We start from the raw sequence: 15,361 nt of genomic DNA, 5'->3' as shown, positions 1-15,361 counted from the left end.
AATCCAACACCATGATGCCATGGCAGCTCGTCGATACATTGGATGACAGCAATACCCTAGACGAAGACGACGCCACACAGAGAGCACAGGAAGACTCCACAGAGCGAGCGATGACAGGCTCCACAGTGCGAGTGATGAAAGACTCCAAAAGGGATGCAAGCAAACACTCCCTGGCGAACACCATGCATGAACAAGACCATGAAGGTAAACCCGCTGTATCTGAGCAACCGCAAGCAGACTATGAAAGTCTACCAAGCTCACAGGAACAAGAAGAAGACAACGTACATCTAACCACTGACACCATACATGCGCAAGACCATGAAGGTCAACCTGCCATATCTGAGCAACCACAAGCAGACTATGAAAGTCTAACAAGCTCACATGAACAAGAAGAAGACAATGCACCTCTACCCACTGCATGCGAAGACAGTAACAAGGTGATCGCACTCGACGTACAGGATCACAGCGAGACTGACAGTTCTCAGCTTGTCTGTACAGAAGCACAGAGTCGGGCCACCCAACAGTCCAGAGAGACGATGCCGAAAGAAAACATGCAGATTTTGACTCCAGAAGAGGAGCACCTGGAGTCCAGACAGACAACGCCGAAAGAAACCATGCAGATTCTGACTCCAGAAGAGGAGCACCTGGAGTCCAGAGAGACCAAGCAAAAAGAAACCATGCAGATTTTGACTCCAGAAGAGGAGCACCTGGAGTCCAGTGAGACAACATCAACAGAAATCATGAAGATTTCAACTCCAGAAGCGGAGCACCAAGAGTCTAGAGAGACCACGTCAAGTGAAATCATGCAGATTTGGACTCCAGAACAGGAGCGCCAAGAGTCCGGAGACACCACGTCAACTGAAATCATGCAGATTTGGACTCCAGAAGAGGAGCGCCAGAAGTCCACAGACACCACGTCAATTGTAATCATGGAGGTTTTGACTCCAGAAGAGGAGCGCCAAGAATCCAGAGACACCGCGTCAAATGGAATCGAGAAGAATTTTACTCCGGAAGAGGAGCACCAAGAAAGCAAAGATGAGGAATCCAATTCTCCACAAATGATTGATGTCACCTGCACCGATGCAACATCAGATCATTCGCACCACACTCGAGACGAAATGCTCAATGACTCAAATTATCCACTCGGGACACGAATAGAGTATAACAAGAAAAACAACATTAGCAAGAAGCACAGCAGAAACGAGAACGACAACAGAAAGAACAAAAGCAACATGAAGCGCGACAAGACAAACAACAAAGTCAGGCACAAAGATAGCGACAACGACAGAGACAGAGACAACAAGAACGGCAACGAAAACAACAAAGTCAGGAACAAAGATAGCGACAACACCAAAGACAGAAACGACAAAAACAGCAACACGAACGGCAACGAAAACAACAAAGTCTGGAACAACGACAGTGCCAACACCAAAGACAGAAACGACAAAAACAGCAACAAGTACGGCAACGAAAACAACAAAAACAGGAACGACAGAAACAACAGCAATGAAACAACGACTTGTACACAATGGTACTACTCGGCACATGAAGGACAATGCCACAGCACACTGCAAAACAATGACAAGACTACAAACATGCCATGGGATGACAACGAATCGCACAAACTCGCAACTGCTCCAGAACAAGCAAGCACACCAGCATTCAAGGCGGATGAGATAATAAATCGATACCACAAGCACAGAAAAAAGTCCATGTCAGTCAACATCAGTGGTTCGACCATGCAAACACCTCGGGATGATGCATTGGTTACTTAAAATAACAAGGAACACCAACAACATTCACAACTGATTTGCAATATCAATATCACCACGTCAGCAACAACAAAAGAAAAAACTCTGAACAAATTCATTAACTTTGGACTCATAAATGTTTTTATTGACTGGACTCATAAATATAAATTGGCTTTGTAAGATATGCAATAGCACCATCACTTGTATAGATACACATATAAGTAACTGTTTTGTACAATTTTCTTTAACGATGTACAGAAAATATGTAAAGAGAAAAAGGGGGATGTGGTGATCGTAGAGTTGACTAGATGCAATACAACTGAGCAAACACTAGAGGGAGCACGGGAGAGCTATAAATACACCAGGACTGGAAGTGAGGACACACTTCACGGAAGGCAGAACTCGTAGCAGGACACACAGACACAAGTAGGCAGCATTTGAGGTAGCTGTAAGTTAAGCTCTGAAGAGAGAACAAATTCACAATAAAGCATCTTCTCCACATTTGAGACTACGAGCTTTATTAAGACACAAGGAACAACGCAATGGTAAACTAGTTAATCCCAGACTATTCCAATCATAAAGTAAGACCAGTCCAATGTAATTGAGCTCTAATATGCTGATTATGATGCTGCAGTAAGTACTGTGTCAGAAAGGGATCTCCAGAGAATTGTTGGAAGTATTTACTGAGGCATGCCAGAAGATGGGTCTTGCACTCAACATTAATGAGACCAAAGTTCTCATTCAACAAGCTCCAAATGCACACATTCTTTCCCATTGATTAGGATTCATAATGAGTGCCTATAAAATGTGGGACACTTCCAGTAACTTGGAAGTTATCTTTCACAGAAGGCTGACATTGACTAAGAAATCCAGCATCACCTGAAATAAGCTGATGCACTTTTGGCCACCTGAGGAAGCGAGTGTTTGAAGATCATGACGTCAAGTCTGAAGCCAAGCTCTCAGTGTACCATGTGGTCATGATCCATTCGTTATTGCACGGAATTGAAGCATAGACAATTTATAGGAGGCGCTTCAAGGCACTGGAGTTAACGATGCTGCCGGCAGAAGAACTTGCATTTCAAGTGGGAGGACAGACACACCAACATCAGTTTCCTCTCATATAAGCATGCACCACAAACATCGACACTGTATTCATCTGCCATCAGCTTCGTTGGGGGTGATCATATATTTCTGTCAGGTGCCTGGCTTCAAAGCAGGTGGTCTTCTCTCCACTCAGTCAAGGTAGACTCACCAGAGCAAGACAGAAAAAGCAATTCAAGGATATGCCGATGAAATGCAACATTGACATCAACTCTTGGGAGCACTGCACCAAACCAGATGGCGGCAAAATCTGTGGGAAGGATCCAGTATTTTGAGACGAAGTGATGAAAAATTGAGGAAAAGCGAGAGTGACAAAAAGAACACACCATGACACAGACTGATGATACATGACCAGACATTCCACATGATGCCAAATGTCATAAAGTCTGCAAGCCCCTCATCAGCGTCATGGAAGGCAATCATCCTTGCTAGCGAGGGATAACCAATAATAGGCCTTGCAGTGACCGTGCTTGAAGAGTGGCTGGTGGCTTGGTCATTGGCTATAGAATAGTACATAGATTATTTTGTTCTCCAACAGTTGATCTTTCACAGACTAGAAAGTTCTGAAGACAATGCATCTTGAAAAAAGATCTTTTTAAAAAAAAAAAGACAAACTCGTGTAATAAATGTGTGGTAAATTTGTGTAGTAACTGGCATGGTGTTGAGGTGTATTGAATGAAATTTTATTTTTTCTTTATAGCACACAAAAGCCATACAAATGCAGTCCCAGCCCTGGTGCCCCCATTCTTGGAATTACCACCTGCACCAACTCCTTTCAGCATTTTTGATGAGACTGCAGATATTGAAAACCAGGAGAATCAGTGAGTCTGACCATATAATATAAAAATTGATATGATGACTTAGTTTGCTGTTACTGTCCCTCCTCTTCCAAAGTATACTCAAATATCCACTTTTAGCCTCAAGATAGAAAGCACAAAATATTTCTAGTGATTAAATTGAACTTGATCTCATTGCTGCCAAAGTTACATTCTGGGCGTGATCTAATGGAAAGGTTTTTAAGTTCCATTTCCGGTGGGTTTAGCCGGCATGTTCCCCACTACTATCTAACCACACATAGTCACTTTTTTTGGGCCCTGGAGCAGTTTCTCCCTGGTCAAGACCACACTTAGCATAATTTTCATCACTGGGAAGCTGAACTCATTGACCAGACCATTTTGAAAGGTTGCCCTGATCAGTCCTGCATTCCACCCCACACCCTCCTCATATGGGCATGGCTCCCCCAAGCCTTGGTCTTTGCCAGTGGCACCCTGGCAGTGCTCCGGCTGGCTTTGCAGTGCCACCTGGGCACCTTGGCGTTGCCAAAGTGCCTGCATTCAGGGAGGGGTGTGGTGCAGGGGGCTACCTCCAATGGCCCGGGAGACCCCATCCCACCTCCCTGGTGCTGTTCTGCTTGGTCCACATTTGTGTGGACCAATATTGAACAGCGCCTGGCTGGGGACTCCCTAGAGAGGCTGTCAGATGCTGTGAGCCAGGTAAGTCCCAGGTGAAGTACGGCTATGTGGGTTTAAAACCGACTTAGGCGCGTGAGACTTGGTCACGCTCATTGTGGGCGGGATTTTGTTCACTAGGTGCAGATAGATCTCACGAGGCGACTGGCTGCCGGGAGGCATTTCCTGGGATCTGCCAGCCGCGTTGCACAGCCATTCAGGCGCGATATGGCTGGCAGATTGTGTCCTCTATTCCTTCTCCTTATAAGAACATAAGAACTAGGAGCAGGAGTAGGCCATCTGGCCCCTCGAGCCTGCTCCACCATTCAATTAGATCATGGCTGATCTTTTGTGTACTCAGCTCCACTTTCCGGCCCGAACAACATAACCCTTAATCCCTTTATTCTTCAAAAAACTATCTATCTTTACCTTAAAAACATGTAATGAAGGAGCCTCAACTGCTTCACTGGGCAAGGAATTCCATAGATTCACAACCCTTTGGGTGAAGAAGTTCCTCCTAAACTCAGTCCTAAATCTACTTCCCCTTATTTTGAGGCTATGCCCCCTAGTTCTGCTGTCACCCGCCAGTGGAAACAACCTGCCCGCATCTATCCTATCTATTCCCTTCATAATTTTAAATGTTTCTATAAGATCCCCCCTCATCCTTCTAAATTCCAACGAGTACAGTCCCAGTCTACTCAACCTCTCCTCATAATCCAACCCCTTCAGCTCTGGGATTAACCTAGTGAATCTCCTCTGCACACCCTCCAGCGCCAGTACGTCCTTTCTCAAGTAAGGAGACCAAAACTGAACACAATACTCCAGGTGTGGCCGCACCAACACCTTATACAATTGCAACATAACCTCCCTAGTCTTAAACTCCATCCCTCTAGCAATGAAGGACAAAATTCCATTTGCCTTCTTAATCACCTGTTGCACTTGTAAACCAACCTTCTGTGACTCATGCACTAGCACACCTAAGTCTCTCTGAACAGCGGCATGCTTTAATATTTTATCGTTTAAATAATAATCCCGTTTGCTGTTATTCCTACCAAAATGGATAACCTCACATTTGTCAACATTGTATTCCATCTGCCAGACCCGAGCCCATTCACTTAACCTATCCAAATACCTCTGCGGACTTCCAGTATCCTCTGCACTTTTCGCTTTACCACTCATCTTAGTGTCATCTGCAAACTTGGACACATTGCCCTTGGTCCCCAACTCCAAATCATCAATGTAAATTGTGAACAATTGTGGGCCCAACACGGATCCCTGAGGGACACCACTAGCTACTGATTGCCAACCAGAGAAACACCCATTTATCCCAACTCTTTGCTTTCTATTAATTAACCAATCCTCTATCCATGCTACTACTTTACCCTTAATGCCATGCATCTTTATCTTATGCAGCAACCTTTTGTGTGGCACCTTGTCAAAGGCTTTCTGGAAATCCAGATGTACCACATCCATCGGCTCCCCGTTATCTACTGCACTGGTAATGTCCTCAAAAAATTCCACTAAATTAGTTAGGCATGACCTGCCTTTTACGAACCCATGCTGCGTCTGCCCAATGGGACAATTTCTATCCAGATGCCTCGCAATTTCTTCCTTGATGATAGATTCCAGCATCTTCCCTATTACCGAAGTTAAACTCACTGGCCTATAATTTCCTGCTTTCTGCCTACCTCCTTTTTTAAACAGTGGCGTCACGTTTGCTAATTTCCAATCCACCGGGACCACCCCAGAGTCGAGTGAATTTCGGTAAATTATCACTAGTGCATCTGCAATTTCCCTAGCCATCTCTTTTAGCACTCTGGGATGCATTCCATCAGGGCCAGGAGACTTGTCTACCTTTAGCCCCATTAGCTTGCCCATCACTCCCTCCTTAGTGATAACAATCCTCTCAAGGTCCTCACCTGTCATAGCCTCATTTGTATCAGTCGCTGGCATGTTATTTGTGTCTTCCACTGTGAAGACCGACCCAAAAAACCTGTTCAGTTCCTCAGCCATTTCCTCATTTCCCATTATTAAAACTCCCTTCTCATCCTCTAAAGGACCAATATTTACCTTAGCCACTCTTTTTTGTCTTATATATTTGTAAAAACTTTTACTGTCTGTTTTTATATTCTGAGCAAGTTTACTCTCATACTCTATCTTACTCTTCTTTATAGCTTTTTTAGTAGCTTTCTGTTGCCCCCTAAAGATTTCCCAGTCCTCTAATCTCCCAGCAATCTTTGCCGCTTTATATGCTTTTTCCTTCAATTTGATACTCTCCCTTATTTCCTTAGATATCCACGGTCGATTTTCCCTCTTTCTTCCGTCCTTCTTTTTTGTTGGTATAAACCTTTGCTGAGCACTGTGAAAAATCGCTTGGAAGGTTCTCCACTGTTCCTCAACTGTTCCACCATAAAGTCTTAGCTCCCAGTCTACCTTAGCTAGTTCTTCTCTCATCCCCTTGTAATCTCCTTTGTTTAAACACAAAACACTAGTATTTGATTTTACTTTCTCACCCTCCATCTGTATTTTAAATTCCACCATATTGTGATCGCTCCTTCCGAGAGGATCCCTAACTATGAGATCATGAATCAATCCTGTCTCATTACACAGGACAAGATCTAGGACCGCTTGTTCCCTCGTAGGTTCCATTACATACTGTTCTAGGAAACTATTGCGGATACATTCTATAAACTCCTCCTCACGGTTGCCTTGACCGACCTGGTTAAACCAATCGACATGTAGATTAAAATCCCCCATGATAACTGCTGTACCATTTCTACATGCATCAGTTATTTCTTTGTTTATTGCCTGCCCCACCATCTCATTACCATTTGGTGGCCGATAGACTACTCCTATCAGTGACTTTTTCGCCTTACTATTCCTGATTTCCACCCAAATGGATTCAACCTTATCCTCCATAGCACCGATGTCATCCCTTACTATTGCCCGGATGTCATCCTTAAATGACAGAGCAACACCACCTCCCTTACCATCCACTCTGTCCTTCCGAATAGTTTGATACCCTCGGATATTTAACTCCCAGTCGTGACCATCCTTTAACCATGTTTCAGTAATGGCCAGTAAATCATAGTCAATGCTTTCAAATCCAAATTTATTGCAGTTTCCTATTTTAATTCAATCATTTCCAACACCTTACTTCACCTCATCCAGTGAAGCCCCTTTAATTTTAAGTTCTTATCCTTGTTTTCAAATCCCTCCACTGCCTTGATGACCCTATCTCCTGCAATCCCCTCTAGCCCTGCAACCTTATGATCACTGTCCAAACTTTGTGATAAGATAGCTAGGATAAATTAACTAACAAACAACTAATACTAAACAACTCTATTGGAACTACTGCAAATATATCGATCTCCCAGCACGATCAACTCCCCGATCACATGGTGACATGATGGGTTTACAATGCCACCGACTGGTCGGAGGTCATGCATACAATTATGTACAAACTTGCATTATGCATATCATCACAGTGGAGACTTTAAACCTCTCTTCAGTCCGCATTGGGTATAGGTACATTGGCCTTTTCATCCCTCTCTAACGCAGATCACTGAAGCTCCTAACTGTCATACTGGTTGAGACTAGCTGATACACACAGACCAGGAATTTAACCCTGGACTTTCTGTTCATCAGATAAGGTTGGCCAAGGGAGAATTTCATTCTGCTTTTTGATTTTTTTCAGTTCCTTTTGATACTCCTGTAAATTGAGGCAATTAATTCAAATTCTAACTTTTGAGACTCCCATGTACAAATCGTACCAAAAGTTGAGATTTCTTTTAGGAACGGTTAAAGACTTTGTTTTTTTTTTCAAGGCCACCAGCAAATTACTTGAAGACCAGTACTCAATGGCAGCTTTCTGGAATTCTTGTACCATCACAACGTGTTCTGACTGAGGGGGCATGTGCTGCTGAATGTGTAAGTGATAATACTGTAGAAATATTATTGTATATTTGTGAGTTATCCTTAAATTAGTAATTTATTGAAACAGTGCAAGATCTCTGAATTTGTCTACCTGCAGTAATAGGATTAGGGTTTTGAGCTATTTGAGGAAAATGAAAGAAGCTGCAATTATTTTCTTGCTCAGCGCAGAAGAGGTTAAGAGAAGATTTAATGCACTTTCTCAAATTGAGTTGTTTTGTTAAGTACATAAGGAGAAACTGTTTCCATTGGCAAGAGGGTCTCTATCCAGAGTCACAATAAGACAATTGGCAAAAGAATCAGGGACATTTGTTTTTAGGTAGAGTTACGATCAGGAATGCACTGTCCAAAAGGAGTGGTGAAAATAGATTCAATGTAACTTTCAAAAAGAATTGGCCGTGTACTTGGAAAGGAAAAGGGCACATACAGACTGTGCGAGACTAATTGACTTTCAAAGAGGTGGTGTTTTGGGCCAAATTACTTTTTTCCTCACAATAGAATAGGAAATCCTCTGCTTTTTCTACTTATGCTTTCTCCCAAGATCGGGAGCAGCTGCATGAGTTGGTGCTCTCTGACATAGTACTTTCTTGCAAATGTAATAGTGCGTGAGTGTAACTAGGACTTGTATGTTTGAACGTTTTTTTTCAGGAGCTCACTTTATTTACTGAATTGCAAATTACCACTTTTTAATTGTCCAAGACTAATTGAATTGGCGCTACCATGATACGGACCATTGCTTTTGTGATGTCTAAAATTAGTCTACATATTTTCCCCTGCTTATGACCTCAGCCATTGCTATATGCTGATCAGTTTTAGATATTGGTTTAAAAATGTTCTGCATTTTGGGGTATTGGTAGCATTGATTTTGGATTTGTATGTGGTTATATAGTAAATAGAGGTATATTCTGTTTTAACTTTTTAAAGGATGATTTGGATGGGATTGAACCTCTGAACGAGGACCACTTTGTAAGCAGTGATTACCCAAACAAGACTCTTGGCCCTTATCCCGAAAACACGTGTGATTTTATGAGGGGGGCACATTTGGTCTCTACTCCTTTCCACCGAAATCCACTGACTGATGACCAGGAGAGCTCAACCAAACAAAACCCCATAGATGGTAGTAAAAATGCCCTGAGCTCACTGTCACCCATCAAGGAGCCCTTGTTTGACCAACCTCTGCATTTGAAGAAACTGAGGTAAGAAATTGCTTTGCAGTCACTGGCTTTTTGCTAGTCTTTTATTAAACTACCACTGCAAGGTTTAGTCCAACAAAATATGTGTTTTGTGGAATAATAGGTTTTGTGTCATTCAACCACAACTGGAGTCTAGGAGAAATGTTACTTCTTAATTCTATTCTATTCTGCTTTTAACCAAACACTACTTTTATAAGCAGCAATAAAACATCCCTCTGAATCTTCTGCGCTGCTTATTAAACAACATTGATTACCCAGAACAGCAAGAAGCACTGGGCTGTGATTTTGGACTATCCAGAAAACCACTATGGAACTGATCATAGATCATAGTTGACATGAACTAGATGTGATGTAATGGAGATTCTCATTACCTGCTTCTTAATGGATTTACCATCCCCCTTTTTAAAAAAAAAATGTATTTTATTGTAAACATGTATCAAAACAGGTTACAGCAAACAAACACCCCGGGAAACATGTTACCCTACAATCAACTTATACAGTCTGTAAATAATTTTTCCTCTTTTTCACCCCTCCCCTCCCCTGCGACGGCCAGCCTCTCAAACATGGTCACAAACATCCCCCACCTTTCCTCAAGCCCCCCTGAAGAGCCCCTTAACTCGTGTTTATCTTCTTGAATCACAGGAAGTCGTACAGGTCACCCAACCAAGCTGCTACCCCCGGTGGCGATGCACCATCCCATTTTTCAGGTGCTTAATTGTATAGTTGAATTGGTAGTTTTCCAGTGTTCGATTTCTTTCAGTAGGGGACATAAGTTGATTCATTTTCTAATTAGCTTTGAACATCCTGATATCCCATAAGGGGATAGGTACTAAATGCCTTAGGGTAGCAAAAGAACTGGGAAGACTTGTATAAAAGGATGTAAGATTGTGGAATGCCCAACCAGAGTAAATGGATGAAACTGAGACCGTGCCAACATTTACAAATCGATGATTGATTAAAGGATATGGAAACAAGACTGACACATGCAATTAGGGCTATTGCTCATGTGGATGGTAAACACCAACATGACTGCTTAGGCCGTTGGACCTGTTTCTGTGCTATTTGTTGCTGTCCCTCATAGAGAAATGGTGAGGGTTTCTGGGGATCCCTTGGAATACTTAAGGCTGCTGGTCTTGGGAATGTTTTTTTTAAAATGGGGATGGAAGGAGGTATGAGAATGGTTGGTCATGTGTTCCTCAAAGGAAAGGTTACCAAAGGAGTGTGGAACCCATGAGAAAAATTCTTATTATATTGAAGAATTAAACCACAAAAAAATGATTGTTTTGTACAATAATTACAAATATACAAAAACAAACTTTAAAAATGTTTCTATGTTTTATTATAATAAAGTTCTGTTATTCAACAAATACTTCCAAGTCTTATTTTTATTTTGTTATTTGTAATGGGAATCCTCACTCTTGCCCCGCCTCTGACCTCTGCTCTCCTCCAGACCCAGGACCGACTCGAACCAAGTTTAGGAAATAAGTCATGATTGGATGATTTAATCAATCATGATTAATGTTAAGGGCTGTACCACTACCGTGACGGTTTGAGCTCCCTGCCCTTCGTATGTACCAAGACTGCTTTAGGGTAGCACGGTAGCATTGTGGTTAGCACAATTGCTTCACAGCTCCAGGGTCCCAGGTTCGATTCCTGGCTTGGGTCACTGTCTGTGCGGAGTCTGCACGTTCTCCCCGTGTGTGCGTGGGTTTCCTCCGGGTGCTCCGGTTTCCTCCCACAGTACAAAGATGTGCAGGTTAGGTGGATTGGCCATGCTAAACTGCCTTTAGTGTCCAAAATTGCCCTTAGTGTTGGGTGGGGTTACTGGGTAATGGGGATAGGATGGGAGTGTGGGATTGGGTAGGGTGGTCTTTCCAAGAGCCGGTGCAGACTCAATGGGCCGAATGGCCTCCTTCTGCACTGTAAATTCTATGATTCAATGCTACTGAAACCCAAATTTATGCCTTTGTTACCTGCTAAACTTGTTTTTTCCAGCACATCTCCACATTCTACCTTCCCCAAACTTGAGATCATTCACAATTGCTGTCCATGTCCCTCTGTTCCCTGGTCTAAATTGGCTTCAGGTCTAGCAACATCTTTTATTTAAAAAAAAAAAAAATCATCCTTGATTTTTAAATCCTCTGTGGTCTTTCGCCTCCCCATCTCCTTCAGTCCCACAATGCTGCACACTTGCTCCATTACACCGGATTTATCTGCTTTGCCAATTCCAGCCTGTTGAGCATTCCTGATTTTTTAATCACTCCATTGGCAACTGTACCATCAGCTTCCAGGGTTCCAAGTTCTGGAAATGCTTCCCTATATTGCGCTGCCTCTCCACCTCCCTTCTCTTACGACGCTTCTTGCATCCTACCTCTTTGAGCAAGCTATTATTTGCCTGGCCTAATCAACTTGCGTGACATGGGTTTAGTACAGGGCTAAACCGCTGGCTTTTAAAGCAAACCAAGGCAGGCCAGCAGCACAGTTCATTTCCCGTACAAGTCTCCCCGAACAGGCGCCGGAATGTGGCGACTAGGGGCTTTTCACAGTAACTTCATTTGAAGCCTACTTGTGACAATAAGCAATTTTCATTTCATGGGTTGTGATTTTTGTTCCATAATGTACTTGTAAAGCGCATTGGAATGTTCAATTGCAATAATGGCACTACATAAATGCAAGTTGTGGGTTATAATAAGGTCTTTTTAGTTCTGTAACCAGGCCAGAAACTTGATGGGAGGAATTCAAACATAGAATTGAGGGACAGTCGGGCACAGATTTTCAAAGCAGCAAAAATATTCAAGGACGGTGGCACAGTAGTTAGCACTGCTGCCTCACAGCTCCAGGGTCCCAGGTTCAATTCTGACCTCCGGTGACTGTCTATATGGAGTTTGCACTTCATCCCCATGTCTGCGTAGGTTTTCTCCGGGTGCTCTGGTTTCCTCCCACTGTCCAAAGAAGTGCAGGTTAGGTGGATTGGCCATGCTAAAGTGCCCTTTAGTATCCAAAAGGTTAGGTGGTTTTACTGGTATGCGGGGATAGGGTAGAGGCATGGGCTTGGATAGGGTGCTCTTTCCAAGGGCCGGTGCAGACTCGATGGGCCTGCACTGTAAATTCTAAGATTCCATGATATGACTTTGGAAAGGAATGGGTAATTGGAAATTTGCAAGTACATTTGAGGTCAAGATCAGTTATTTGAGGAGAGGACTGATTGTTAGCAAATCATAAAATGGGAGACAGTACCTGACAAAAGACAGCTAGTTACAATATTAGCTAATGAGGGGCCTATTGAAAGTTTTAAGCTAATTTAAAAACTTAAATCAGATCTCTAGTGGGGGAATTCCGAACAAAGTCACATAACTGCAAATGAGCTAGATTGTTCATGGATGACATCAAAGAGCATTTAATCACAGAGGTCAATGAAAAACTGAAATCATCTCCCCCAAAAAGCTGAGGCGAGGTCAATTGAAAAATTGCAAAACTGGGATTGCAGGATTTTTGTTAGATAAGGGTACGTGGGTGGTGGATGTGGTCTGAGATATGGAATCAATAGGTTCATCCTAATTCAATGACTATTCTACAGTATATTCAAGTATGCAATGGTCCTTTACATGCCTCTTGTGGCATACGTTTTTAAAATTCATCAATGGGATATGGCTAGGCCAGCATTTATTGCCCATTCCTCAGTGCCTTCAGATGGCGGATTCAGATTCTTGAACTGCTCTGGTCCCTGAGGTGCAGATACACCACCAGTACAGTTACGGAAGGAGTTCAGAATTTTGACCCATCAACTGTGAAGGAGCGACGATATAGTTCCAAGTCAGGGTGGTGAGTGACTTGGAGAGAAACCTCTAGGTGGTAGGGTTCCCTCGCATCTGCTGCTTTTGTCCTTCCAGATAATAGTGGTCGTAGGTTTGGAAGGTGCTGGCGAAGGAGCCATGGCAAGTTACTGCAGTGCGTCTTGTAGACTGCACACATGGTTGCCACTGTTCGTCAGTGATGGAAGGATTGAATATTTGTGGAAGGAGTAGCAATCAAGTGGTCTGCTTTGTCCTAGATTGTGTCGAGCTTCTTGTGTTGTTGGAGCTCCACTCATCCAGGCAAGTGGATAGTATGTCATTAAACCCCTGACTTATGCCTTGTAGATGGTGGACAGGCTTTGGGGAGCCAGGAGGCGAGTTACTCGCCATAGGATTTTTAGCTCTAGACTGCTCTGGTAGCCACAATATTAATATGGCTAGTCCAGTTCATTTCTGATCAACAATAACCGCCCCCCCCCCCCCCCCCCCCCATCCCCGCCCCCATCCCCGGGGTGTTGATTGTGGGGCACTCAGTGATGGTAATGCCATTAAATGTCATGGAGAGATGGTTAGATCCTCTCCGGTAGGAGATGGTCATTGCCTGGCACTTGTGTGGTGTGGATGTAACTTGTCAGCCCAGGCATGGGTATTGTCCAGGACTTGCTGCAATTGGACATGGACTGCTTCATTATCTGAGGAGTCATGAATGATGCTGAACATTATGCAGTCATCTGCAAACATCCCCATCTCTGACCTTGTAATGGAAGGGAGGTCATTGATGGAGCAGCTCAAGACGGTTGAGCCTAGGATACTATCCTGAGGAAGTCCTGCAGTGATGTCTTGGAGCTGAGATGATTGACCTTCAACCACTACAACCATCTTCCTTTGTGACAGGTATTAATCCAACCAGTAGAGAATTTTCACTCTGATTCCCATTGATTCCAGTTTTGCTCGGGCTCCTTGATGCCATACTCAGTCAAATGCTGCCTTGATGTCAAGGGCAGTTACTCTCACCTGGCATTGAGCTCTTTTGTCCGTGTTTGAACCACGGTTGTAATGAGTGACCCTGGCAGAACCCAAACTGAGTGTCTGTGAACAGGTTATTGCTGCGCAAGTGCTGTATGATAGCAATGTTTTTTTAAAAATAATTTTTATTCAAATTGTTGCATAATATCAACAACAAAAAGACAAAGAACAGAAAGAACAGTCCCCCCCCCCACCCGTGCATACACAGCGGAAGAGATAAACTAACACCCATCATTCCCCCAAAACATCTGCCCGTCCCTTGAATAGATAGGACAGAACCCCCCCACCCCCGCGTACACACAGAAGAGGAAATGAATTAATGCCTGACATTGGCACAGAACAACTATGCCCGTCCCTTTAGTACAAAACATCTCTTCTTCTTCCTCCCCCCCCGGGTTGCTGGCCTGTTTCTATCGTTCTGCCAGGAAGTCCAGGAAATGCTGCCACCTCCTGAAAATCCCCTGCACTGATCCCCTTAGGGCAAATTTCACCTTCTCTAGCTTGGGAAACCCTGCCATGTCGTTGACCCAGGCCTCCACGCTTGGGGGGCCTCGCGTCCTTCCACTGAAGAAGAATCCTCCGCTGGGCTACCAGGGACGCAAAGGCCAGAACACCGGCCTCTTTCGTCTCCTGCACTCCCGGCTCCTCCGCAACCTCAAATACTGCAAGCCCCCAGCCCGGATTGACCCTGGATCCTACCACCCTCGACAACGTCCCTGCCATGCCCTTCCAAAATTCCCCCAATGCTGGACATGACCAGAACATATGGGCATGATTTGCTGGGCTCCCAGAGCACCTAATACACCTGTCCTCACTCCCAAAGAACCTGCTCATCCTTGTCCCGGTCATGTGAGCCCTGTGCAACACCTTAAACTGTATGAGGCCAAGCCTCGCACAAGAAGAGGAGTTCACCCTCCCCAGGGTGTCCGCCCACGTCCCCTCCTCAATCTCCTCACCCAGCTCCTCCTCCCATTTACCCTTCAACTCCTCAACCGAGGCCTCGTCCATCTCCTGCATCACTTGGTACGCCGCCGAGATCCTCCCCTCCCCAACCCACACCCCCGAGAGCACCCTGTCCTGGATCCCACGCGGCGGCAGCAGAGGGAACCCCGCCA

The 15,361-nt window shown here is 44.1% G+C and overlaps 1 protein-coding gene across 1 annotated transcript in view; it reads left to right on the top strand.

Annotated features, from left to right (window-relative positions):
* bub1bb (BUB1 mitotic checkpoint serine/threonine kinase Bb) overlaps positions 1 to 15,361 on the top strand; it is a 132,640-nt gene that overhangs the window by 76,193 nt on the left and 41,086 nt on the right. Inside the window, exons 13-15 of the mRNA XM_038784090.1 lie at positions 3,553 to 3,673; positions 8,128 to 8,230; positions 9,158 to 9,429. Coding sequence (XP_038640018.1) covers positions 3,553 to 3,673; positions 8,128 to 8,230; positions 9,158 to 9,429 — 496 coding nt within the window. The remainder of the gene's footprint in view (positions 1 to 3,552; positions 3,674 to 8,127; positions 8,231 to 9,157; positions 9,430 to 15,361) is intronic.

This window comes from Scyliorhinus canicula, chromosome 2 (assembly GCF_902713615.1).
Source record: "Scyliorhinus canicula chromosome 2, sScyCan1.1, whole genome shotgun sequence".
In the NCBI taxonomy this organism is placed as follows: Eukaryota; Metazoa; Chordata; class Chondrichthyes; order Carcharhiniformes; family Scyliorhinidae; genus Scyliorhinus; species Scyliorhinus canicula.
The sequence above is the reverse complement of the archived record's forward strand: the minus strand, read 5'-3'. Positions and strand labels throughout refer to the sequence as shown.